The sequence below is a fragment of the Somniosus microcephalus genome, chromosome 15, assembly GCF_052327205.1.
Source record: "Somniosus microcephalus isolate GS21.2 chromosome 15, FLI_Smic_1.0, whole genome shotgun sequence".
Lineage (NCBI taxonomy): Eukaryota > Metazoa > Chordata > Chondrichthyes > Squaliformes > Somniosidae > Somniosus > Somniosus microcephalus.
Genome location: NC_141001.1, coordinates 41,566,733 through 41,593,866, shown reverse-complemented (window position 1 = coordinate 41,593,866; position 27,134 = coordinate 41,566,733). Strand labels below are relative to the sequence as shown.

The window sequence follows — 27,134 nt, the reverse complement described above, 5'->3', positions numbered from 1 at the left end:
TCATTGCAAAGCAGTAATTAACAAAGGAAACAGAATGTTGAGCAATATCATCAAATTAGTAGAGTATAATCTTAGGGCAGTCATGCTGAAGGTGCATTGTGCTCTGGTCAGATTGCATCTGGACTATGGTGATCATTGCTGGTCACCAAGATACAAGGGATCCTTCCAAGTCCTGGAAGTGGTGCAGAGAAGGACCTTGAAGCTGATCCCTAATGTCCCTGGGTTAGAAAGCGTCTGTGTTGATTTTTGTATTATACCCATTGAGCTCAGCTAACTCAGTACAGACCAGCTGAGACCTTCCTGATGTGTTTGGCTCAGTATCACACCAAGCTATCCAGTCATCTACTGAACCACTGGTCTGTTATATTTTTGTATGAGCCTGCTTAAAATCATTTATGCAGCAACTAGGTTTAAATTTAATGAGCAGACACTTCGCTTTTCTACACGTTCTTGGGATGGTAAAGGTTCAGGCCTCATTATACAAGATGGAAGGCCAGAGAGTAGCCTCTTATGAGTCGGGTTATGCGATTGAAAGGACAGATGAGGCTGATTGGACACGTATTAGATGGCCGTACAATCGGGGATGTTGCTTACCGTTTCTTCCACCAAATAAGCAGCAGCACCAGGGTTATGACAATTGCACCCAAGATAGCTCCAACCACAGCTCCAGCAATAACACCTGGAATACACAACACCAACAGACACTGACAAACCTTGCAAGCCAGTATCTGAGTCAGAAAAAAAACACTTCTCTCATCTGTGGAAATCTATGGTCTGTAACAACTATAATCTTGGGGTAACATATTTTGGACCTATATTGCCCCATGTTTAGTAACTGAAGGGAAAATAAATCAATTTCTCCAACTTCCTCCTCCTTCTACCCAAATTACATTATTTTATGAAGGGAAAATGTGAACCAGCTGGAACTGGTTGCTCCAGTGGGTTAGCACCTGATCCTGCCACCTCTAGAACCCGTGTTAAAATTTAGCCCAGACTGATGGGATGAAAATCTTCTCTCTCTTTACTGGTTGTAAGGGTACTGCATAAAATAAGTTTGGGGCAGCCTTAATGCAGTTTCCAGTGGGCATCAGCTAAAGCAAAGATATTTTGAAATAACAACAGAAAATGCTGGAAAAACTCAGCAGGCCAGGCAACATCCGTGGAGAGAAAATAGAGTCGACGTTTCGGGTCTAACCCTTTTTCAAAACTGGAAAGGAAATGAAATAGATCGAAAGGCAGGGCTGGGAGAGAACAAAAGAAGTGAAGAGACATTAAGAGGTATTCAAAAGGAGACGAGATGGTGATAGGACTAGTGGAGACAAAAGACGGCTCAGATTAGGTGTGAAATGTTCTGGCAGAATGAGAGACAGCTGCCGTGTGGGAGAGAGAAAAAGATGTGGATAAAATATAAGCAAAAATGTAATGGGGGCCGAGGTTATGATCTGAAATTGTTGAACTCGATGTTGAGTCCGGAAGGCTGTAAAGTGCCTAATCGGAAGATGAGGTTCTGTTCCTCGAGTTTACGTTGAGCTTCCGTGGAACAATGCAAGAGCCCGAGTACAGTGAGGTCTGAGTGGGAATGGGGCGGTGTATTAAAGTGACAAGCGACCGGAAGCTTGGGGTCCCCCTTACGGACTGAACGGAGGTGTTCCGCAAAGTGGTCACCCAATCTGCGTTTGGTCTCCCCAATGTAGAGGAGACCACATCGTGAGCAGCGAATACAGTATACTAGATTGCAAGAAGTACAAGTAAATCACTGTTTCACCTGGAAGGGGTGTTTGGGGCCCTGGACAGTGGGAAGGGGGGAAGGTATAAGGGCAGGTGTTGCATCTCCTGCGCTTGCACGGGAAGGTGCCGGGCGAAGGGGAAGGGGTGCTGGGCGTGATAGAGGAGTGGACTAGGGTGTCTCGGAGGGAGCGGTCCCTACGGAATGCTGAAAGGGGAGGGGAGGGGATGATGCGTTTGGTGGTGGGATCACTTTGGAGGTGGCGGAAATGGCGGAGGATGATCCGTTGAATATGGAGGCTGGTGGGGTGAAAGGTGAGGACAAGGGGAACCCTATCGTGGTTCTGGGAGGGAGGGGCAGGGGTGAGGGCAGAAGTGCAGGAGATGGAACGGACACGGTCGAGGGCTGTGTCAACCACAGTAGAGGGGAATCCTCGGTTGCGGAAAAAGGAAGACATGTCGGAAGCACTGGTGTGGAAGGTGGCATTGTCGGAGCAGATGCGGCGGAGACGGAGAAACTGGGAGAATGGAATAGAGTCCTTACAGGAGGCGGGGTGGGAGGAAGTGTAGTCCAGGTAGCTGTGGAAGTCAGTGGGCTTGTAGTGAATGTTGGTCAATAACCTATCCCCAGAGATGGAGACGGAGATGTCGAGGAAGGGAAGGGAAGAGTCGGAGATGGACCATGTGAAGGTGAGGGAAGGGTGGAAATTGGAGGCAAAGTGAATTAAATTGTCTAGTTCAGGGCGAGAGCAGGAAATGGCACCGATATTTTGAGTCCAATTGGCAATCCCCATAAGAGATGCCAAAAAGATGGTGTGAGAAATGAACAAATGTCACACTACCGCAACAGAGAGTGCCCCTCTAAACTCGGGACCCCAAGCAGCAAAAATAGGGCCTGCAGCCTGTCCAATCAGCAAGGGCAGAGGCATACTGGTGGTGGGAATTGGGGGAACTGTAGGGGGCTTACAAAATGCAAAAAAGGAAAAAGATAAAATTATGCCAAAAAACAAATAGGTACAGTAAAAACTCCAAAGAGACAGGAACCAAATTTGAAATCATATAAACTGGCTTTTTAAAATATAAACCTGGACTTTGCTTCATTGTAATCCTGTCTGAATAATGATATGCTGCGTAGAAGGATTTGTCTGAAACGATTTTGCCAGTGTCCACTTCCAGTTTTGTAAATCCAGCCAAGCTGATTCTGAAAAAAGCACAAAGCAAAGCAAAGAACATCAGGGAAGATACTGCAATGTGTTGTCTGAAGGCTGCTCATTGGGAGTTTGTAAATTGGAGATCTAGATATTTTAAGAAAAAAAGTTTTGTTGCAATCGAGAGAATGGCACTGGGTAGGCAGGGCAAACAACCTCCGGGAAAGGGAACAGCACTCTGTAAGGGGCCTCGCTAATAGGGAATCTGAGGCATTAGGCATTTTCCTAGTTCACATCAAGTTGGTCAAATTCCTTGGAATTGGCCATGGAAATGTGCACTGGGATATGCACAACAAGCAGGAGGAGGAACAATGACTCTTCATGAGAAGGCCAAATGGAGCCGATCTATTCTCGACAGTAACTGCATATTGTGAATGACATGTACCCAAAAATACTTGAAACTAATTTCATCCATTTGCATGGAGAAGTTTTAATACTCAGGGGGAGTAGGGAGCACCAGGCAGGAAGGTCTTGTTGGTTGGAACGGTCGAGAAATACATCATCTGCACAAAGAAACTGTGTGCTCCTGACCAGCAACGTGAATCCCATGTATGCCCTGTTTGGCCAGTTTGCTGCTGACAAGAAAACCTGTTGTCAGAGCAAAAAATACATTCGGATAGTGGTGAGCCTGCCGTATCCTTCTGGATAAAATCGGGGTAAAATGTCATGCTATGTAATTCTTTACAAAAGGTGCCAATTTAAGTTTGAAAGAAATTGGTCAACCAAGAGAGAGGCATTGAACCATCAGTGATGCCTGTTGGGTGGTTACTTGACAGACGGGTTATTGGGGTACAACCCAACAGCCCAACCAAAACCATTTTGCACATCCAGATTGAAGCAAACTAGTCCAATAGGGACATAATTCAATCAATTCTCAAGCTATAGATCTGGGGATCAGAGCAGAAAATAGAGTATTACAGCAAGTTTTACAATTTAATTTTCAAAAGCTATGTTAAGGATAGTGTGCTCATCACTGATGCCAGGGGGTTGGGAACCTGTGCAGGGAAACAGAGGAAAGGGAAGCAAGGATAGAAGCAAAAGACAGAAAGGAGAAAAGCAAAAGTGGAAGGCAGAGAAATCAAGGGTGCAAATCAAACAGGACCACAGTAAATAATAATTCTAAAAGGACTAAGGCCTAGAAATTCAGTATAGCCGCGTTTGGGGTGCTAGTCCTGGCGATGCGCAAAGTTTAGCGCCACCTAGCGCGATATTGGGTTGCAGCGCCCCTAAAGGTGATTGCGGCGCTGCACGCTACTCTTAAGGCGCTAACCCGGCGGCGCAACCCAATTTCGCCGCGGTGGGGTGCAGCGAGGGTGCTGTCAATAATCACTTTCCCTGAGATACAGTGGCGCCGGCCAGCTCTTAAAGGGGCAGGTCAATTGGCATCACCAGACACACTCACTGCCTTGTAGGCCTTCAAAGCGGTGGGAGCCTACCTGTGGCGCACCAGCCTAGCAAGACATGGAAGGGTGAGCCAGAGGGCGGAACAACTCACTGATGGGGCATTGGATGCTTTGGTTGGCACAGTGGAATCAAGGCCAAGGAAGATGGTCGGAATGTGATTTATGTTTTGGACAGTCTCCTGGGTGTGAGAGGCAGTTATGTGTCAGTGTATTAGTTTTGCTTTCTGTTGCCATAGCTTTCTCATGTTTGAAGGAACCACATTTTGTTTAATGAAACACTTTCTTCATTTACAATGGCCATGCCTGCTATTTACATGCATCTCGCCCTTCACAGGCTTGGGGTATCAGACCGGTTCCATTCTTGGAATGGCAGCAAGCATTCCGTGAGAGGGGCCTAGAAGCTACTTCTGATCAGCCTCTGACGCGCAGCCTGAGAAGAGCCGCTCACGTCTAAGTTCAGGCCAGCAGGCATCTTCTCAGCCACCGACAGAGATGTCCTGCACCTTATCGGAGGCTGCAGATCTGGCTGAAGCAGCTGGCACAGCTCAGTCACCACCTCCTTTCTAAATCGCAGCCTTCTGACACACTGCTCCTCCGGCATGTTCATGTAGGAAAACTGCTGTCGGAAAACCCTGCCAGCGAAAGGTCTGCTGTGGCGACGTCTGTTGGCCCTCCTCCGTCTGGCCATGCCCACCCCCCTCTCCCAGCGTCTCAGTGCCCTTTCCAGATGATTCAGCAGCAGGACGTTCCCCTCCAATGCAGCCCCCATAATAAGTGCCCACAGGAAGGTTCCCCGTTGTCAAGGCTCACCAACAGCAAGGTGATGGTCAGAAGGCTGAAGATCATCTGCCTGCGCTGGCTCAGTGGTCAAATGGCTCTGTGTGCGGCTCAGCAACTCTTTGTAGCTCTCGAGGAAGTTGTGCTCCAAAAATGGCTGCCGCTTTTAAACCACACCAGTCCCCTTTAAATAACGCTCCTCCAACCCGAGAGCGACTTGGTAAGGTGCAGGTAAGCGGTCACTATTAGCGCCAGGCGCTACGGAGGGGGGCGCCACTGAATTGCCGGTCCGGGGCGCCCAAAAGGCGTTGCACACTCAAATGATGTCATAATTAGCCTGCGCCCATGAGTGGGCGCTAAGATTTAGCGCCGGCGCTAAATGCATGCTCAATATGGGGCGAGGCGCTAGGCGCCTTGCGCCGTCCAGAAATTGACTAGCGCCCCACTTCTCGGCCTCTTTAGGCGTTAATCGGTGGCGCTAACAACCGAATTTCTCCCTCTAAGAGTGTTAAAAAAAATCAAGCCTGAAGGCTTCGGGCAGGATTTTCATTGGGTCGTGGAGGCGGGATTGGAGGCGTGTGGGGGGTTAAAATATCAAAATCGGGGGGCACGATCCCATCCCGCCCCCAACCCGCCTCCATGCCAGTTTCAAAGGAGGCGGATACCCGACCTGTGCTGGGAGCCGCCTCCCCGAGGCGGGAAGGGGATTAGTGCCAATTAACTGCCTGTTAACAGGTAGTTAACAGGCAGTTTTTAGCCTAATCCCTATTTTTATTGCTGAAGTGTGGGATTCCCGATGGCTCCAAACCACGCCAAGTTAGCGAGGCGGACCGTCGGGCTGAAGGGCTTGGAGGGTTCGAGATGTCCGGTGTTCAGGTGAGTGCATGAGTGCAGAGGTAAGTGTGTTTGGTGTGTGTAAAGTGTTTAAATAAGTTTAATTACCTTTACTTACCTTTACAGCCTTCCTTCCTTCAGGTCTCGGGAGTTCCTCATCTCACTGGCACAGAAAGCAGAATGGCCGCAAGCTGTCAAAGGTTGCAGCATTCAGCTTTCTGTTCTGGAGAGATCTCTAAATCAGCCTGAGAGGAAGGAATTAACTTGGAGTACAGACTGTCAGTGTTTGACAGCTTCAAACGGCTGTCAAACGCTGATATTTCATCTGTCAAAAGCTTTTGACAGATGAAATGTCAATCTGTGACGTCACCTGTTGCCGGGTGGCCCTTAATTGGCTTGCTGAGCCCACTGGGCGGGCTCAACAAGGTCAAGCAAGTGAAAATCACGTGGGTTGGCCACAACTCGATGGAGGCGGGACTACAACCCCGAAAATTGTAGTCCCGCCTCCTACACGCCTCCTCAACGTCTTAATGCGAGGAGCATTCGTAATTAGGTGGATGAATGAGCTGCGCAAATAGATGTAAATGGATATAATATAATTGGGATTACGGAGACATGGCTCCAGGGTGACCAAGACTGGGAATTCAACATCCAGGGGTATTCAATATTCAGGAAGGACAGGAAAAAAGGAAAAGGGGGGGTAGTATTGCTGGTTAAAGATGAGATTAACACAATAGTAAGGAAGGATATTAGCTCTGATGATGTGGAATCTGTATGGGCAGAGCTGAGAAATACCAAGGGGCAGAAAACATTAGTAGGAGTTGTATACAGACCCCCAAACAGTAATGCTGAGGTTGGGGATGGCATTAAACGGTAAATTAGAGACGCGTGCAATAAGGGCACAGCAGTTATCATGGGTGACTTTAATCTACATATAGATTGGGCTAACCAAATTAGTAACACTACTGTGGAGGAAGAATTCCTAGAGTGTATACGGGATGGTTTCCTGGACCAATATGTTGAGGAACCAACTAAAGATCAGGCCATCTTAGACTGGGTATTATGTAATGAGAAAGGATTAATTAGCAATCTTGTTGTGCGAGGCCCCTTGGGGAGAAGCGATCATAATATGATAGAATTCTTCATTAAAATGGAGAGTGAAGTAGTTGACTCAGAGACTAGGGTCCTGAATTTAAATAAAAGGAAACTACGATGGTATGAGGCACGAGTTGGCTAGGATGGATTGGGGATCATTGCTTAAAGGGTTGATGGTGCATAGGCAATGGCAAACATTTAAAGATCGCATGGATGAACTACAGAATTTGTTCATCCCTGTTTGGCATAAAAATAAAACAAAAAAGGTGACTCAACCGTGACTAACAAGGGAAATTAGGGATAGCATAAGATCCAAGGAGAGGACATATAATTTGGCCAGAAAAAGCAACAAACTTGAGGATTGGGAGCAATTTAGGATTCAGCAAAGGAATTAATTAAGAGGGGGAAAATAGATTATGAGAGTAAGCTTGCAGGGAACATAAAAACTGACTGTAAAAGTTTCTATAGATATGTGAAGAGAAAAAGATTGGTGAAGTCAAGCGTAGGTCCCTTGCAGTCAGAATCAGGGGAATTTATAATGGGGAACAAAGAAATGGCAGACCAATTAAATACATACTTTGGTTCTGTCTTCACAAAGGAGGACACAAATAACCTCCCAGAGATGTCGGGGAACATAGGGTCTAATGAGAGGGAGGAACTGAATGAAATCAGTATTTGTAGGGAAATGGTGTTAGGGAAGTTGACGGGATTGAAGGCCGATAAATCCCCAGGGCCTGATAATCTACATCCTAGGGTACTTAAAGAAGTGGCCCTAGAAATAGTAGATGCATTGCTGGTCATCTTCCAAAATTCTATAGACTCTGGAACAGTTCCCATGGATTGGAGGATAGCTAATGTAATCTCACTATTTAAAAAAAAGTGGTAGAGAGAAAACAGGGAATTAAGTCTGACATCGGTAGTGGGGAAAATGTTAGAGTCCATTATAAAAGATGTAATAGCAGAGCACTTGGAAAACAGTGACAGGATCGGACAAAGTCAACATGGATTTACAAAAGGTAAATCATGCTCGACTAATCTACTGGAATTTTTTGAGGATATAACTGGTAGAATAGATAAGGGAGAACCAGTGGATGTGGTGTATTTGGACTTTCAGAAGGCTTTCGATAAGGTCCAGCATAAGAGATTAGTGTGCAAAGTTAAAGCACACGGGATTGGGGTAAGGTACTGTCTTGGATAGAGAACTGGTTGGCAGACAGGAAGCAAAGAGTTGGAATAAACGGGTCTTTTTCTGAGTGGCAGGCAGTGACTAGTGGGGTACCGCAGGGATCGGTGCTAGGACCCCAGCTATTCACAATATATATATAAATGATCTAGACGAGGGAACTAGATGTAATATCTCCAAGTTTGCAGACGACACAAAGCTGGGCGGGCGTGTGTGCTGTGAGGAGGATGCAGAGAAACTCCAGTATGATTTGGACAGGTTGGGTGATTGGGCAGATGCGTGGCAAATGCAGTATAATGTGGATAAATGCGAGGTTATCCACTTCGGTGGCAAAAACAGGAAGACAGATTATTATCTGAACGGCAATAGATTGGGAAAAGGGGAAGTGCAACAAGACCTGGGTGTCCTTGTGCACTAGTCGCTGAAGGTAAGCATGCAGGTGCAGCAGGCGGTTAAGAAGGCAAATGGTATGTTGGCCTTCATAGCGAGAGGATTCAAGTACAGGAGCAAGGATGTCTTGCTGCAGTTGTACAGGGCCTTGGTGAGACCACACCTTGAGTATTGTGTGCAGTTTTGGTCGCCTTATCTGAGGAAGGATGTTCTTGCCATGGAGAGAGTGCAGCGAAGATTCACCATACTGATACCTGGGATGGCAGGAATGACATACGAGGAGTGATTGGGTCAATTTGGCTTATATTCGCTAGAGTTTAGAAGAATGAGAGGGGATCTCATTGAAACTTATAAAATTCTAACAGGACTAGACAGACTAGATGCAGGAAGGATGTTCCCGATGGCGGGGAGTCCAGAACCAGGGGTCACAGTCTAAGGATAAGGGGTAAGCCATTTAGGACTGAGATGAGGAGGAATTTCTTCACACAGATAGTGGTGAACCTGTGGAATTCTCTACCACAGAAGGCAGTTGAGACCAATTCATTAAATATATTCAAGAAGGAGTTAGATATATTTCTTAAGGCTAAAGGGATCAAAGGATATGGGGAGAAGGCAGGGACAGGGTATTGAATTTGGATGATCAGCCATGATCTCATTAAATCGCGGAACAGGCTCGAGGGGCTGAATGGCCTACTCCTGCTCCTATCTTCTATGTTTCTATGCCAGTCCATTAAGGAAACGGAGGAGACAGAGCAAAATACCAGTATCAACATTAGAGAAATGCATCAGCCAGTCTGATAGGTCTTGCTGCAGAATATACGATAGCGAGCCGCTAATTCTCCTTTTCCCATTAATATAATTGTGTTGCTTGGGGATCGAATAGTCGCCATGTCATGCAAGTTTTTGCTGTCTTCGCACAATGTGCTGCGAGGGAAAAGAAACTGTTCGAGTCATATACCTTCCTAAATGGTTGGAACAGTGAATAATGCCCTCCGAGAGGAATGATTCGGCAAGAGGATTTCAACACCGAGAGACAATGATCACATTACATATCATAATAGCACTGTTTCTTTTCAGTCAGTTGTTAAAAATGTATAATCATCACAGAACTTACTGGTACACGTTCAAAGGAGTCAACTCTTGATTAACATAGTCCAAACTTTTAGATCCATTTCCTATGTTGACAGAGATGGGACCTGCTCGAGCAGCTGCTCTGGTATTTTGAGTTCTAGGTGGAAATTGTATGACTTGAGTTACATAGGTGGAGGCAGCAGGACTAAAGGCTGTTTCAATAGCTTTCCCATCAGGCATATTATCTGTAATAGAAATGAAAAGAAATCTTAACAGAAGAAAGCGTGAAATGAGACAAAACCACTTGAACCAGCAATTCTAATCCTTCCATAAACAATATATAATCCCCTTTATCATCAACTTTATTTGATTCGTTGAATCTTCTAAAAGCTTCTATAAAGTTTTTCACTTCATTCCCCACATCAATCATTCCTGAAAATCTGTGTAAGATCATCATATCTTAAATTATGCTTGCTTGACCAGTTGCTTAGCTTAAGATTTTCATGGTTCCAACAGCTCAAGAGTCATAGGGGGCTAAATTGCATTGCCCCTGAAAATGGGCATGCTGATTAACCTGTGCCCATTGATTGCAATGCAGGCACCATGCCAATTTTGTGCTGCCTGCTCATTTAAATGATCTCTGTGTCCAGTCGGCACTAACTGCACTGTTCATTGGCTGGACACATTAGCAGGGGGGGTGCCCAATTTTGTGAGTGGCTAGCATAAGTTAAAGCTAGCCTGCACCTCTTAATGGGGAGGTGGATTGTAGCTGCAGCAGGTGCTGGGAGTCATGGTTGAAGAGATTCTGACCTGGGAAACAGTGAAGAATGGCACAACATGGGAGAGAGTGGGCTCTAAAGTTTACGGATGCTAGCACTGGAGGTCTTGGTGGAGGACGTGGAAAGTAGGAGATGTCCTGTATCTGTAGCGGGCCAGGAGGCCCTCCAGACACACACTCAGAAGGCAGTGGGAGCAGATAGCCGTGGAGGTCAATGCCAGGAGTCAAGCCCAGAGAAACTGGATGCAGTGCAGCAAGAAGTTTAATGACCTCACAGGAGTGGTCAAGGTTAGTGAATGCATCTTCAAATGCTATATCTTACCAACTGGACCACTACCCTCAGCCACTGCTGAATGCAGCATACCCCCATCACTCACCTACCAACAATCTCTATCAATCAGGACTCATACCAAACATTCTTAGCTTCACCTGACCCTCACACACTTAACAGTGCTGCAAGCCTCAGACTCGCAGCTTGCATACGCTGCCACCTATTCAACCATGGCAGCCACATCACCCAAATAAATTGCATGACACTCACTGACGCACTTCCCTCTCTCTTCCAGGACAAGGCGGCACACAACCAGAGGTAGCAGAAGCTAACCGGCAGGGCACAGGCGCTCCTGCATGTCCTAAATCCCATGGAGGAGATGGTGCTGGCCATTATTGGAACAGCCACTGCTGAAGCAGTGGCCAGCGGCGCGGCTGAAACCATCCTCATACCCAATCCTCCTTCCCTGTCATCCCACAATCTGTTCTGATTTGCAAGCTGCAGATGGTGTAAGCATGCATCTCTTACTTTTCGCCCTTCCACTCACCACAATCTTACTCTGTGCCTTTCTCCTTTTAGATAACCAAGAGGTGCAACCTGGCCAGGGAGTGGAGGAACAGCAAGAAGACAATGATGATGAAGAAACACTGTCACTGGATTTCACACTCGCAGCCACCAGCTCAGATACTGACACTACGCGTAATTTAGAGGATTGCATAGAAGTGGGATCTGCACATGGTGAGACACCGTGCACGAGTGGCCTGCAGCCAGAACAGGGGGCAAGGACAGCGCAGGTGCCAGCACGCCGGAGGGCGAGGTCACACATGAGTTCTGCTGCAGATGAGGACTTCAATGGGGCAGGCTGATGGGTATGCACAATGAAATGCTTGGAGCATTGAACACCCTGGGCGGATATGACCTCCTGCTGAGAGCCCTTTTCCTCCTCCTCCCTCTTCCAGCAGCTTGTCCTGCTCTGCGTGGCCTCTGTTCATTCTCCATGCTGTATTTCAAGGGGAATGCCTACTAGTACACCCATGTCTAGCAGCAAGTAGTTTGTGCAGAAGCCTTGAAGTCAGCAAAAAGTCCTTCAGCTCCCTGTAGACTTTTGCAACTTGAAACAACTATAGAAAGCATCAAACACTTGTAACAACAACCAGAAGTAATCAATCAGCAACTAACCTGTAAGTAGTTGATGATCCCTTTAAATAGCGCTGGCGGGGGGTCCTTCCTGCTTCTGAATGCATGTTCAGCTGTGTGAGCTTAAGGGAGGACATTGGTTGGAGCGTTGAGCTCCAAAATGGCAGCGCTGGCATCAAAGCAGCTGATTGACGTCATGATCTGCCTGCTCTGCAGACTTCCAGTGGACGTTAGCTGCGTGCATATCAGACGTCGTTTTTGTACCAAACGGCACCCATAGTGCCCAAACAACAGGCGCTACCGATCCCAGTTTCATGCCAATAATGTTCCACCGGCTATTTAATCATCCTTTATAATCTACATTCCTGTTTCTAATTAGATACAATCCATTTTGGACAGTTACCACAATTAATAAAATTAACATTGGCAATTAAAAGCACCGAAGTATCTCAGCACAACTGGGAACTCGAAGAAACATGTTGGGTATAGCTCAAAGAAAGGACCCAACTTAAACTTCATAGTTTCCAAAAACCTCAAGATGTACCAGGAGCACTTTGAAGAGGCATGCTTCTCAAAAAAGTGTTTGGGGAGGGAAAAGAACCAGAATAGCTACATGTTATTTTCATAATAATGAATCATCACCCATGTATGACACCTTGATGTGGTCCAGTGTGACTTAAAACAATTGCATTGTGGATGTCTACACAAATTAAAAAGTTTTCGAAACAGATTTCCATCAACACAGTGCCCTTTTAAACATTTCTGTTTGTTTGTTCTCTTTAAGGTGAAGGATGCTGGGGCACTGGGGTGGTGCAGTGGCTGGACACTGGAGCCGGGCACAAATCCATTTCAAGACGAAAGTCCCCTCTGTATGCTGATTGTGTTAACTTAGTTTGGGCAGTCGAAACCCACGGTATATCATCAATTAGCACTGGATTAGGACAATCTCCCGCAGGAGATTAATGTGGGGAAATGGGAAAATGCCGCACTGATGCAGTAGGGAATGTTCTGCTGAGCTTGGAGCTGAATGATGATGTTGATCTAGAGTAGAGGTAGCTTTATTTTGCATCTAACTGTACTGGACATGGTTTGAGACAAAGGAGTGCTTGATGCTGGCATGAGAGCCCCGATTTTGCGAGACGAGGAAAAACTGTGACAAGATGGCCAGCTGCTGCGATCAAGCCTTTTAAAAGTTATTCTGGGATGGGATACGGACAACACTGTCAAGACATCATTTAATACCCATGTCTAGCTGTCGTGAGGGCATGACAAGTCCATGACTTGTAAGTATGGGATTGGAGATGCATGCAGGTGGGGTGGTCGGTTTCCTTCCTGGAAGAACCTTAGTATCCCAATTGGCTTTTTATGACAATCCAGAAGCTTTCATGGTTGTTTTTCTGGTGTCAGCCCATAATTCACCAGATTTTTACAAAATTGAATTTCACAACTTGGGGGGATTTGAACTCTCAACATCTGCTTTGCTAGTCTAGTACCAGAACGACAAGTCAACTGTATCCCATAACCCACAATACACTGATGTGACTGTCCAATTTTACCAGGTCAGCTCATTTTAATTAGCAAAGTTCCCAGCACATTTTTGGTTCTCTGCTGACAGCAAGCTTAAGGAGGATGGACAGAATCTGTTGTTGCAGCTTAAATTTAAAGGGATGTACTTACTTAAAGCTAAGTGGCTGCATAGGGGGGCAAACATTGCTTCAGGCTTTAGAAAATTTCAAAATATAAATGTTAAATATTTGGCAACCTTTGCCAAGCCTGGGGAGAAGAGGAAAGGAAACCCCAATATAGAGGTACAAAACAATGTCTGAAGGCAAGTGACGGAGCAGTGCAAAACCTAACAGCCCCATTTGATAGCTGGCAAAGTGCATGTGCTGCTAAACGAGCATTCTGTGGCACTTCAGGGCATCCTCCCCAGATGAAAGGTCATGCACCATACCTGTCAAGACGTGGCGATCATGGTGACATCTACTAGGCCCTGTTCTCTTAGGAACCCTAGCAGTTCTGTTCCTGGTCAAGCTGATGCCTCCTTTCCATAGGAAAGTAATGAACATGTCGAGCCTTGCAAAAAAGGCCTGTGCACTTGCATCTATGGAGAGCTGACAAATTTGACATCGGTCACTGAAGGTGGCTTGGAAGGATCTTATTGGTGTGGAGAAAGAGGGTAAAGGTTTAACACACCTCCACAGGAAGAGTGGCTCTTGTGGTGCAAGTTGTCTGCAGGCCAGCCTCCAAGAGCTGGTCTATCTGTGTGACAACCCCTTTGTTGAGCAGAGCTCCTGAAGTTAGAAAAATCTGTCTGGCCCAGTAAATTCTGCTCCTGGGATACAGGCAGGTGCGCACATAATGAGTCAGGTATGATTGGACCTGCCTTTCTTGTGCGCTCAGGAATTGCTTTCTTCCTTCAAATTCATTGGAACCCCCAAAAGAATTCCCATCTTGCTCATCACCAAAGGTCCTATTTATATCAAATCTGTATCTTAATGAAGCTTGTACTGTAATAGTGCATCCTCAAAATATTGGCTTTTTGCTTCATAATCAAAATTTAGCCCGTTGTGGATTAGGCAAGCTGCTCTGTGCAACCAATTCTAGACTTATGTTCCTCGTGAGCAAGGCTCCTCACCAGCAGCAGAACCTCATAAAATCAACCTTTATATACCCAATTGGAAGGTTTTCCGCACAAGCACTGATAACCCGGGTCTTAAGCGTTAATACACAAAAAGTTGTGAAAGATGTGGTCCAAGAAGATCCGGCAGAACTCTTGCCATCTCTGTACTACAACAGCAGGTAGGGGAAAGCTCCAGCTCTTAACGTGACCTTGGATACCAAGGAGTGGATGGGAAGGAATTACTGAGGCCATTTTAGACCAGTTTACTTTCAATAGGTCAAATAAGTTATGCAAGCTGCATTGTGGACTATTTTGTACAGTTCTACTCCTATTGCGTATGTATCTTTTTCAAAGCTGTTATTTAGCCAAGCTGTTATTTGGTACAAACATGTGAAGATGATGGTTCATCAAGCCTGCCCCATGCTGTCACTTATGCACTCATGGCCCCCATCCACTCGCACCTCACCACCAACCAGCTGCACAATCCCTTGTGAGAGGCAATAAAAAGGCCAATTTGTGGGGGGGGGGGGGGGGGGGGGGGCAGGGGAAGAAAATTCTGGGAAATTCCTCTCCCGTCCCCAAAGATGGTCAAACAATTTCCAGGAGATCACAGTGACTGGGAGACACATCCCCACATATCTCACCTATCTCATCTCATAGTGATGTCAGCTACTGTTAGTTAGTTTCTAACACCCACACAAAGGGCCAGATTTTCAGTGTGCCGTGAGGCAGGCTTTCAGGCGTGTGGGGGGCAAAAATCCCGAATTCGGGGGTCCTGACACCATCCCGCCCAAAACCTGCCTCCATGTAAGTTTCAAGGGAGGCGGGTACCCGCCCCGCACTGGAACCCGCCGACCCGAGGCGGGAAGGGATTAGTGCCAATTAACTGCCTGTTAACGGGCAGTTTTTAGCCTAATCCCTATTTTGAGGGGTGTCGTGTGGGATTCCCGACGGCTCCAAACCACACCAGGTTAGAGCAGGCGGGCCCGTCAGGTTGAAGGCCTTGGAGGGGTCGCGATGTCGGTGTTCAGGTGAGTGATGGGTGCATGAGTACAAAGGTTTGGTGTTTGGTGTGTTTAAAGTGTGTAAAGAAGTTTTACTTACCTGTACTTACCTTAACAGCCTTCCTTCCTCTAGGCATCAGGAGTCCATCACTCAGCCGGAACTGAAAGCTGAATGGCTGCGATCTGTCAAAAGTGACAGCTTTCAGCTTTCTGTGTGTCAGTGAGAGTTCTAACTGAGTCTGCGTAGAAGGACTCAGGTTAGAAGTCAGACTGTCAGTGTTTGACAGCTTCAAACAGCTGTGAAACACTGGCCCAGAAATTCGGGTCGGGGGCTTCCCGCGGGTGCAAGCCCCCGACCTGCACTTACCTTGCGCGCCGACAGTTGAGCTGTAGGGCCCCGTGGAATTCCGCTCCGGGGCCTGGCCCAGCTGCCGGCGTGCTGTGCTTGCGTGTCCCAGGGGCGTAGTTAGTGCGATGCGTCCCCTGGGATCACGTGAGCCATGGGCAGCCAATCGGAGGAGGGAAAAGCCCATTCATAAGATTGACAGGAAGACCTGTCTAAACTTATGAATACTACGGGCTTCAAAATAGCATTAAACCTTCAAATAATTTTTTTTTTTTTTTTAAATCACACTTTTTCAATAAACTACAAATTACATTAAGTAACTATTTTAAACAATAATTTAAATTTTTGAAAAAAATAATTTTATATTCCAATGGTGCTAAAAATAAACTTACCTTGCTTTAAAGTATTTAAAAATAATAAACCTGTGGAAAAAATGTTTTAATTTTAATTAATTGACCACTTACCTTGTAAAAAGCAGGCCTTACGCCTGCTTTTTAAATGTGTAAATCCTGCAGGCTTAACCTCACATGAAAACCTGCAAAAAAAACCTAAGTTCAAAGCGCACGCGCAGCCTCCCCTGCGCGCACGTTCGACCTCTTCGTTCAGAGGATTGGAAGTGCCGGTTTCCCACGCATGCGCAGTGCATGCAGGAAACCGGCAATTCCATTCGGCCTACGGGCGAGTACCCCGTGCGTACTCACCCGGGGAGAGCCGAATTTCTGGGCCACTGATATTTCATCTGTCAAAAACTCTTGACAGATGAAATTTCAGTCTGTGACATCACCTGTTGTCAGGTGGCCCTTAATTGGCCTGCTGAGCCCGCTGGGCAGGCTCAACAAGGTCAATCAAGGGAAGATCGCGTCGATTGGCCGGACGTCGATGGAGGCGGGACTAAAACCCGAAAGTTGTAGTCCCGCCTCCTTCCCGACAGCTTAATGAAAATCCAGCCCAAAGTCTTTGTACTATCTATCGGTGAGCCTGCAGACAGTTCCCTCGATGCCTTTCTCCAGATCATAGATGAAGAGTAATCGAGAAATTGCTGCCATTAAGAAGAAAGCTACCCTTCAGCTGGAATGGCAACCCCTACCTGCCAGTGGTTTGGCAACGTATTTCTCCAATCTTCCTGACCCCTGCATGGTTTAAGCACCCAAGGAATACTGTAAATGTCTTGGGTGCCCACCCTATTTATGTAAATGAACCCACCGTCAGGAGTTGAGAACTGGTGGCCAGAAGTCCTAACCTACTTCACTTCTAGGCACAGGCAAAGCTTGAAGAATCTCAGGGCCAAGGATGGTATAATACAAGGTGCAAATCACCTGGGATCAGGATCACTAGACGAGTCCAACACCTCACAGAGGAGGGATGATAATAAATCAATTTAAAAAAATGGAAGTACTTACCACTTTGTTCTTTTGTAACAATCACAGCAATTGCCACAATTGGACCACTGTTGGAATTAAACACATCATCTCTGATGTTGAACGTTATTGTGTTGTGGGTAACGTCAAGATTTGGTAAATCTAAGTTAGCAGAAGGCTGGGCAGGTCCTGCGAATAAATAAGACAGGCAGTGTGAAAAGGCACTATGTTCCTTTTTAATAACTTGTGCGTTTGTGTATGTGAATTTTTGCTCAACAAGGAGAGGGATGTTCGAATACAAGCACTTCTAGGATGACAAAAGACAAAACCACTGCCCCTTATTCATGGACCAACCCCACCTGCTCTTCTCACTACATCCCTCAATTTTTTCTCACTTTGTAGAAAAAATATTTGAAACCCAATTAATTTACCTGACAGCTTATTTCAAGCCCATTACACTGTGGGTGAAAAAGTTCTGCTCGACTTCCCTTTCTTACTCCTATTTTTGGGGAATGGGATTCTTTGCATTTCAGGCACCTAGGTTCCATTTCAGGCACCCTCAGGTCAGGTATAGCAGGGTTAGATGCAGAGTAAAATCCTTTTACGCTGTTCCAACACCGTGCCTCAGCCCGAACCTCAAAACAGCGCAATTGGAACGGTTACACAAGTCTCGAGTGAGGCAGCCAATTTTAAGGCAACAATTCCGATTGGGCGATTAATGGACAGAAATCATGGGATTTCCCAATATGTACTCCTGGCATGCGAGGCCTTGTGTCAGGAGCTTGCAAGTGGAAAATGTACCTGTTACTGCCTAAAAATCCAGCTGAATTTTGTGTGCAGTGCCCTGGATTGAGACTGCCAAAGACATTTCACATGCGACTTTTATATCTCCCAAACAGAGGAGACCTTCATCCACTCTGTCTGGGTTAGATATGAAAAGGCCAATATTTAGTCCACTGCACCATCCAATTATCTATTGTAGCAGTGAGTTATATCAAGACTTGTTTCAGCAGTCCTGGCACATACAGGACATGCATATTGGAAACTTGCACCTCCCCCCACCCCACCCAGTCTGTGATTTCCTGTCCATTAAAATAAGTGGTTGGAAAATGGCTGGGTTGCCAAATTTACCGATATGTACTCTCAGTGTTGCACCAGAAGCACCAAAATCAATGTAAACACCAAGCAGTGTGGCATCAGAAGCAGAGGAAGGGAAAACAAATAAAGTTACGAGGAGGCTGACCGGTTGAAGCACTTCCACCCGCCCCCCCCCTAGCCAAAAGGTTGTTGAGTTCCAGTCCCCACTCCAGGCTTTCAGCCCATGATCTGGGGGTAGTACTGAGTGAGTGCTGCATCATTAATAGAGGTTCTGTCCTTTGAAACATCATCTGTCGGTTGTAGTGGTTCAAGTGGATGTTAAAAATCTTATGGCAGCATTTGAAGAGGACCAGGGAAATCTCCCAGTATGCTGGCCAACATTCCTCCTTCAACTAGCACCAAAGACACATTAACTGGTCATTCCTCTCAACACTGTTTGTAAAATCTTGCTGCCACATTTGTGCACTTAACAACCATGACTGTACTTCATTATGCAAAGTATTTTGAAATGTGATGCTATATAAAAGCAAGTCTTTCCTTATATACCATTTAATGTGCTTAGCAAAAATAATCAAATATCAATCACTTATTCTGCACTGATTGCCTGCCCTTTCACTCAGTCTTCTTGGCTGGCTGGAGGTAGCTGGAGATCAATTTAGAACAGTTGGAATGGAGGTTCTTTGAAGACTCTTCATAAGCTAATGGCTTTGGAGCTGCCTCTTTTTCAGTCTCTGCTCCCAAATCGTCCAAAAACTCAATTTTTACTGAAATGGTATGCTGTCAGTTTAGCCTGCTCTTCTACCACGCTGCTCACTATTCCTTCTGTAAACTGCACACCAGCCATCCGAAGTAGATTTTGTCCACATGCAGATTTAAGGATGGCAGGATGTTACATACATGCGTAGATGAAGTTTTCTTCTGGGTTTGAGCAGCACATCTAACAAACGACCTTTTCTATGCCACTCTGCTGTTTGGATACCAGGATCTGCCATTATTGGGAGATTGTGATTCCACATGCGAGACTGCTGCTGTATGTGGCAGAGCTAATGAGGTTAATCCAACTAAGCTGTAGATCTCTTCGTGACTAATGCTAATGCTGTTCTTTGGTTGGATGAAGATGTGACTGTGTTGGGCGACATGCTCTGCCAGTGATGGATGGCTCTGGTATCATGAGTTACAAAGGAAGACAGAGGCTGGTAGCTGTAAGTGACATGCAGCCCTGTCACTCAAATCAGTGATCTCTGAACTACCAAAGAGGGATATAACCACTGTGTTATGTAATGTCACGTTAATCGCATCCAGATAATAATGTGTGGCTACTCTGAGCTCACTGTATATGGTTGATAATGGGACAGCTACTGACTTTGTTTTGTTATTTTGAGGAAAACATATTAAAAGGACAATGCTTCCCCATCCCCTTTGCTGCATCTGTGCTTTACTACTTGGTTAGTGATGCGGAGTGCGCTGTTTACATAATTACAAGGTTTAAACTAATTTGGCGGAGGGGAGGGGAACCAGGATGAAGCATCAGAAAGGAGAAATAACGGTGGAAGAGACAAACGGCATTAGACTAAAGGGAAGTCCAAAAAGTGGAAGGATCAGACAGCAGAGAAATGCAAAGCAGACTAAGGTGGGTTTAGAATGCACGTGTGTAAATGCACGGAGTGTGACAGTTAAGGTTGGCAAGCTGCAGACGCACTTGGCTTCATGGGGTTTTGACATAGTGGCAATATACGAGACCTGGATCAAAGAAGATCAAGAATGGGAACTTAACATTCCTGGTTACAGTACTGTTGCAGCCCTGGTAAGGGTTCATGTGCTAGAGGGCTCAAAAATAGAATCAGATAGATAGATTCAGATGGATGGATGGACGAATGGAAGACTTGCATTATATAGCACCTTTCACAACCTCAGGACGTCCCAAAGCGCTTTATAGCCAATTAAGTACTTTTTGAAGTGTAGTCACTGTTGTAATGTAGGAAATGCGGCAGCCAATTTGCGCGCAGCAAGCTCCCACAAGCAGCAATGTGATAATGACCAGATAATCTGCTTTATATGTTGATTGAGGGAAAAATATTCACTAGGACACCGGGGATAACTCTCCTGCTCTTCTTCGAAATAGTGTCATAGGATCTTTTACATCCACCTGAGAGAGGCCTTCAAAGAGGAGATAGTTCGGGTACAGACTGAACACATTCCAATGAGGGGAAAAGGAAGGAAATGCAAAGCTAGAGTTTCCTGGATGACTAAAGAAATTGAGATTACAATGAAACAGAAAAAAGGAGGCTTATGATAAATGTCCAGTTCATAATATAGTAGAGAATCAGGCAGAACTGAAAAATAAAATACGGTCAAAGTGACTTTTTGAGAAAAGGTTGGCAAGCTGCAGACGCACTTGGCCTCATGGGGTTTTGATATAGTAGCAATATCTGCGACCTTAACATAAAAGGCAACTCTAAAGTCTATTCTAAACATATAAAGAGTAAAAGAATAGTCAAATGAAGGGTGGGGTCAATTAGGGTTCAAAAAGGAAATATTTTTGAGGAGGCAGAGGGCATGGCTGTAGTACTGAATAAGAATTTTGCATCTGTCTTCACAAAAGAAGAGGATGCTGCCAGTGTCATAGTAAAGGAGGAAGGGATAGAAAATTGGATAAGATAAAAATAGATGAAGAGGAGGTACTTAAAAGATTTGCAATGCTCAAAGTAGAAAATTCATCTGGTCCGGATAGGATGCATCCTAGGTTGCTGAGGGAAATAAAGGTGGAGATAGTGGAGGCTCTGGCCACGACCTTTCAACCCTCCTTGGCTATGGGAGTAGTGCCAGAGCCCTGGAGGGCTGCAAATGTTACAAGCCTGTTCAAAAAAGGGGAGCGGGATAAAATATAATCCAGTCAGTCTAACATTGGTGGTGGGGAAACTTCTAGAGACCATAATCCGGGACAACATTCATTTTCGCTTGAAAAAACATGGGTTAATTAATGACAGCCAACATGGATTGGTTGAAGGCAAGTCGTGTCTGACAAACTGGAGTTCTTAGCTGAAATAATGGAGAGGGTTGATGAGGGTTGTGCAATTGATGTTGTGTATAGGGACTTTCAAAAGGCGTTTGATAAAGTGCCACATAACAGACTTGTTAGCAATATTGAAGCCCATGGGATTAACCGGGCAGTGGCAGCATGGATACAAAACTGGCGAAGAGACAGAAGGCAGAGAGTAGTGGTGAATGGTTGTTTTTTTTAGACTGAAGGGAAGTATACAGTGGTGTCTCCTAGGGGTCAGTATTAGGACCACTGAAGTGATGCATTTTGAGAGGAAGAATGAGGAGAGGCAACATAAACTAACTGGTACAATTTCAAAGGGGGGAGGGGCGGTTGCAGGAACAGAGAGACCTGGGGATTCACAAACACAAACATTTTAACGTGGCAGGAAAAGTTGATAAAGCTGTTTGAAAAAAGATATGGAATTCTTGGCTTTATAAATAGAGGCATAGAGCATAAAAGCAAAGAAGTTATGCTAAACCTTTATAAAATCACTGGTTAGGCCTCAGCTGGCATATTGTGTCCAATTCTGCGCACCACGCTTTAAGATGTCAAGGCCTTAGAAAGGGTGCAGAGGAGATTTACTAGAATTACACCAGGAATCGGGGGACTTCAGTTATGTGCAGAGACTGGAGAAACTGGGATTGTTCTCCTCAGATTAGAGAAGGTTACAGGGAGATTTAATAGATGTGTTCAAAATTATGAAGGGTTTTGATAGAGTAAATAAGGAAAAACTGTTTCCAGTGGTGGGTGGGTCTGTAACTAGAGGACACAAATTTAAGATAATTGGCAAAAGAACCAGAAAGGAGATGAGGAGACTTTTTTTTTTTTTAAAACACAGCAAGTTATGATGATCTGGAATGCACTGCCTGAAAAGGATGGTGGACGCAGATTCAATAGAAACTTTCAAAAGAGAATTAAATATATACTTGAAAAGAAAAACAAATTGCTATGGAGAAAGAGCGGAAAAGTGGGACTAATTAGATAGCTCAAAGAGTTGGCACAGGCACAATGGGTCATATGGCCTCCTTCTGTACTGTAAGATTCTGTGGGGGAGAAATTCAGTAGGTTGCGCCACCCGTTAGCGCCTTAAGAGGGCGCTAAGTGGGTCGCAAGCCAACTAGCGCCCGGGCGTGGCACTGCCCACGCCTCCCGCTAAATTCTGCGGGATGTTAGTGGTGGCGCTAACCGTTAACGCTGCGCCGCTGCCAATGACGTCATCGGTGTGCGCAGCGCCCCGCTGACGCCCCGGCCGCGATATTCGGCAGCGCCCCCTGATTTACTACCGGACGCTATGTCTGACCGGTTCAGGGGGGCCTACCTGCGGCCGGGGAGGTGCAAATTAAAGGCGAGGTGCGGGACGGTCATTTTTGTTGTTGGCCGCCTGCCAGCACCTGCCTGCGCTCCCGTCCCCGGCCCCCTGAACCCCCCTCCCGCGGAGTGCCAGCTGCGTTCCAAGAGCCCGGCACTTCTCTTTGGTGCCGGGCTCTTTTGCCTGCACTCCTGATCCTCGGGGGCCCAGCTGGGCCCCAGATCGCGCTGCACAAGGCCCCTCCCCTTTAAGAAGGGGAGGAAGGCCTGCAATACCGCAGCGCGACGTGCCGTAGCGTGTGGCGCTGCGGCACGTAGCGCCACGATATTCACTCGCAGCGCCCCAAGAGGGATGCGGGGCGCCTCCAGTAGCGCCGCGCTTCCCTTTGGGGCGCAACCACTCAATTTCCGGTGGGCGGGCCCTGGCAAGGCTGGCGCCCCAAATGGGGCCATACTCAATTTCTCCCCCTGTAAGTCTATAAAGCATCACAATTGTTCTTTGTTTTGATTAGTGAAAGAGGACTACTAACCAGTGCCCCCAGAATAAAAATAAAGTTGCTAGAATCTGATTTAAAAAATTAACTTTAGAAGAATGCATGAGAATGATGAGTCTGAGAAGTCTCTTTTGACACCAGTGCTCTAGTGTCACACCTATTCGTTCACTGTGAGAGAGTGTGCTGAGTTTATACTTACGTGTAATGCCAGATTTGCAGTCTATACTGGTCGGTGTACTTGGAAGACCGCATGACAAGGTGGTAATGGTCACAGAATATTTTGTGAAGAATGCAACATTGGTCAGGTTGAATTGCTGTTGTTGATCTGGGGTACAATGCGTACTGTTTTTAGTTAAGTCAATGTTGGAGTTTAGTATAGCCTGGATATGAAAGCCTTTATTCACTCCGCTCGGACATGTCCACTCCAACTTTAGGATGGGGTGGAGATCCATTCCTTCACACTTCAAGGAAGAACTATTAATTGCAGCTGCATCTGCAGGGAACAAAAACTCACATTAGTGCAACAAGGAAGAAAACTTTCTTCAATTGAAGTCAAGATTTAGGGAAATAAAATTCTGTTCTATTCCCTTCCTGCATTACAACAGTGACTACACTTCAAAAAGTACTTCATTGGCTGTAAAGCGCTTTGGGACGTCCGGTGGTCGTGAAAGGCGCTATATAAATGCAAGCCTTTCCTTTTTTCTTCCAATTCGTTTCCTTATTCAGGTTTGACCTCCCCTCCCCCACTTTTCTCTCCTCCTCTCCTGAAGACAATGACTTGCTGAAGTACCATCAAGATTATTGACCACCCTCCAGTACCTTGCCCAAGTAGCTATTCTTCATGTGTGAACCTAGCCAGTGAGTCTCGACAAGCTGTTCGACCATTGTAATGGAGCCTAATCCGATCTTCACTGGATGATCAGGACTGGGAAGTTTGACTGATGTTTCTGTTCTCCAGCCCAGGGGCTCCAAGATTAATTGTAGCATCCCTACTGCTGGCCCAGCTGAGATTAGGATGAGGGAGGAGGAGTGTGAAATATTAGATGAAATAAACATAGTGAAAGAGGAAATATTAAGGGGTTTAGCATCTTTGAAAGTGGATAAATCCCCAGGCCTGGATGAAATGTATCCCAGACTGTTAAGAGAAGTAAGAGAGGAAATAGCAGAGGCTCTGACCATCATTTTCCAATCCTCTCTGGCTACAGGTGTGGTGCCAGAGGACTGGAGAACTGCCAACGTGGTACCGTTGTTTAAAAAGGGAGAAAGGGATAGACTGAGTAATTACAGGCCAGTCAGCCTAACCTCAGTGGTGGGAAAATTATTGGAAAAAATTCTGAGGGACAGGATAAATCTTCATTTGGAAAGACACGGATTAATCAGGGACAGTCAGCAAGGATTTGATAAGGGAAGGTCGTGTCTGACTAACTTGATTGAATTTTTTGAGGAGGTAACAAGGAGGGTCGATGAGGGTAGTGCGTTTGATGTAGTCTATATGAATTTTAGCAAGGCTTTTAATAAGGTCCCGCATAGCAGACTGGTCATAAAAGATCCAAGGCAAAGTGGCAAGTTGGATCCAAAACTGGCTCAGAGGCAGGAAACAAAGGGTAATGGTCAAAGGGTGCTTTTGTGACTGGAAGGCGGTTTCCAGTGGGGATCCGCAGGGCTCAGTAATGAGTCCTTTGCTTTTTGTGGTATATCTCAATGATTTGGACTTGAATGTAGGAAGTATGATTAAGACATTTGCAGATGCTACAAAAATTGGCCGTGTGGTTGATAATGAAGAAGAAAGCTGTAGACTGCAGGAAGATATCAATGGACTGGTCTGGTGGGCAGAACAGTGGTAAATGGAATTCAATCCGGAGAAGTGTGAGGTAATGCATTTGGGGAGGGCTAACAAGGCAAGGGAATACACAATAAATGGTAGGACACTGAGAAGTGCAGAGGATCAGAGGGACAGGTAGATAAGGTGGTTAAGAAGGTATACGGGATAATTGCCTTTATTAGCTGAGGCATAGAATACAAGAGCAGGGAGGTTATGCTTGAACTGTATAAAACACTAGTTAGGCCGCAGCTAGAGTACTGTGTACAGTTCTGGTCACCACATTACAGGAAGGATGTGATTGTACTAGAGGGGGTGCAGAGGAGATTTATGAGGATGTTGCCTGGGCTGGGGAATTTTAGCTATGCTTGAAGGAGGGTAAATTTAAAGCTCATCTGTAGAAACATTATTTAAGTGAGCAAGTGATAAATCTATGGAATTGACGCCCGAGGGAGATGGTGGAAGCAGATATTATTAATTAATTAAAATATAAATTAGATAGATTCCTGTCAGAAAATAGTATTTTGAGATACAGTAGGTGAGTAATTTGAGACATGACATATAAAGAAAGACTTGCATTTATATAGCGCCTTTCACAACGACTGGACGCCTCAAAGCGCTTTACAGCCAATTAAGTACTTTTGAAGTGGAGTCACTGTTGTAATGTGGGAAACGCGGCAGCCAATTTGTGCACAGCAAGGTCTCACAAACAGCAATGTGATAATGACCAGATAGTCTGTTTTTGTTATGTTGGTTGAGGGATACATATTGGCCAGGACATCGGGGATAACTCCCCTACTCTTCGAAATAGTGCCATGGGATCTTTTATGTCCACCAGAGAGAGCAAATGGGACCTCGGTTTAACGTCTCATCCGAAAGACGGCACCTCCGACAGTGCAGCACTCCCTCAGCACTGCACTGGAGTGTCAGCCTAGCTTCATGTGCGCAAGTCCCTGGAGTGGGACTTGAACCCACAGACTGACTCAGAGGTGAGTGTGCTACCAACTGAGTCACAGATGACATATGGTAAGTGTAGCAATGCTTGGGAGGAACAGGTGACTTTGACCTATGGTTCCCAAAGCTCTCCACTATTGGGGTTTTTCTTGCCTCATGTCCCAAATGGTTTGTTGCTTCATAAGGATCAGGGTAAGGGATGTCATGGAGCAGGTGTAAAATATTTTGGAAGGGGAAGGGGAACAACCAGAAGTCATAGTTTGTATTGGAATCAATAACAGGGAAGAAAATTGAGATCCTGAAGAGGAAGCTTCAGAAATTAACAGAAATTAAATAGAAGGACCTCAGTCAGTATAGGAACAGAAAAATAAGGGCGGTAAATACACAGATGGAGAGAAAGTGTAGGAAGGAAGGATTCAGACATAGGGACTAGCCCAAAGACATGGATGGATGGGTTTCATCTGAAAAGGACTGGGGACAATATCCTCGTTGTAAGAATATTTAGTGCTACTTAGATGGGCTTAAATAAATATGGCAGGGGGGGAAGAGAAAAAGCAAGATGATTGAGACACATATGTGAATGCAGAAAGTTTGAAACAAAATTGGAGAGTTAGCAGCATTAATAACTATGGAAGGCTATAATAGAGATGCGGCTTAGGTTTGGGCAAGGCAGGGAACTTATTATTACCTGTTATAATAATTTAGATAGAGAGAAAGAGAAAAAGAGAATGAAAGAATGGAGCCTCCATTTTAAAGTCATACATTTCATCCTTATTTTTATATCTTCCATTATAAATTCCTACATCCACATTTATAATGGACACTGCCTACATTAACTTGTCACATACCAGCATATGCATTGGGGAGCGTGTTATTTCAGCGTGACATTATAAGTTCCTATATTCCATTATGTGAATGTAGGAACTTATAATGGAAGAATTGACAGGAAATGGGTATTGATGCAATATTTTTCATACATACTTGGCAATTTTACTACTTTGAAATGACTGAGATAGGTCACTCTATGCTGATGTGGGCCAACAATTGCACGGGTGCGGTGAAGTGAGGGCAGAGAAAATGGCATGGTGAGATCACAATGGGAAAGATCATGAGAAAAGAGTACAGCAGTGGAATTACTTCTAGATTTCTTTAACAAAAGGGCTGGCACAGAACAATGAGCAAAATCATAGAATGGCTACAGCAAAGAAGGAGGGC

The 27,134-nt window shown here is 45.5% G+C and overlaps 1 protein-coding gene across 1 annotated transcript in view; it reads right to left on the bottom strand.

Moving 5' to 3' along the window:
* The window catches only part of ptprja (protein tyrosine phosphatase receptor type Ja), a 228,552-nt gene that overhangs the window by 52,738 nt on the left and 148,680 nt on the right, over nucleotides 1–27,134 (bottom strand). The window contains exons 17-21 of the mRNA XM_086007664.1: nucleotides 23,346–23,639; nucleotides 17,246–17,392; nucleotides 9,730–9,931; nucleotides 2,811–2,926; nucleotides 595–679 (exon numbers count right to left, since the gene is read on the bottom strand). Of these exons, the coding sequence (XP_085863790.1) occupies nucleotides 595–679; nucleotides 2,811–2,926; nucleotides 9,730–9,931; nucleotides 17,246–17,392; nucleotides 23,346–23,639 (844 nt within the window). The remainder of the gene's footprint in view (nucleotides 1–594; nucleotides 680–2,810; nucleotides 2,927–9,729; nucleotides 9,932–17,245; nucleotides 17,393–23,345; nucleotides 23,640–27,134) is intronic.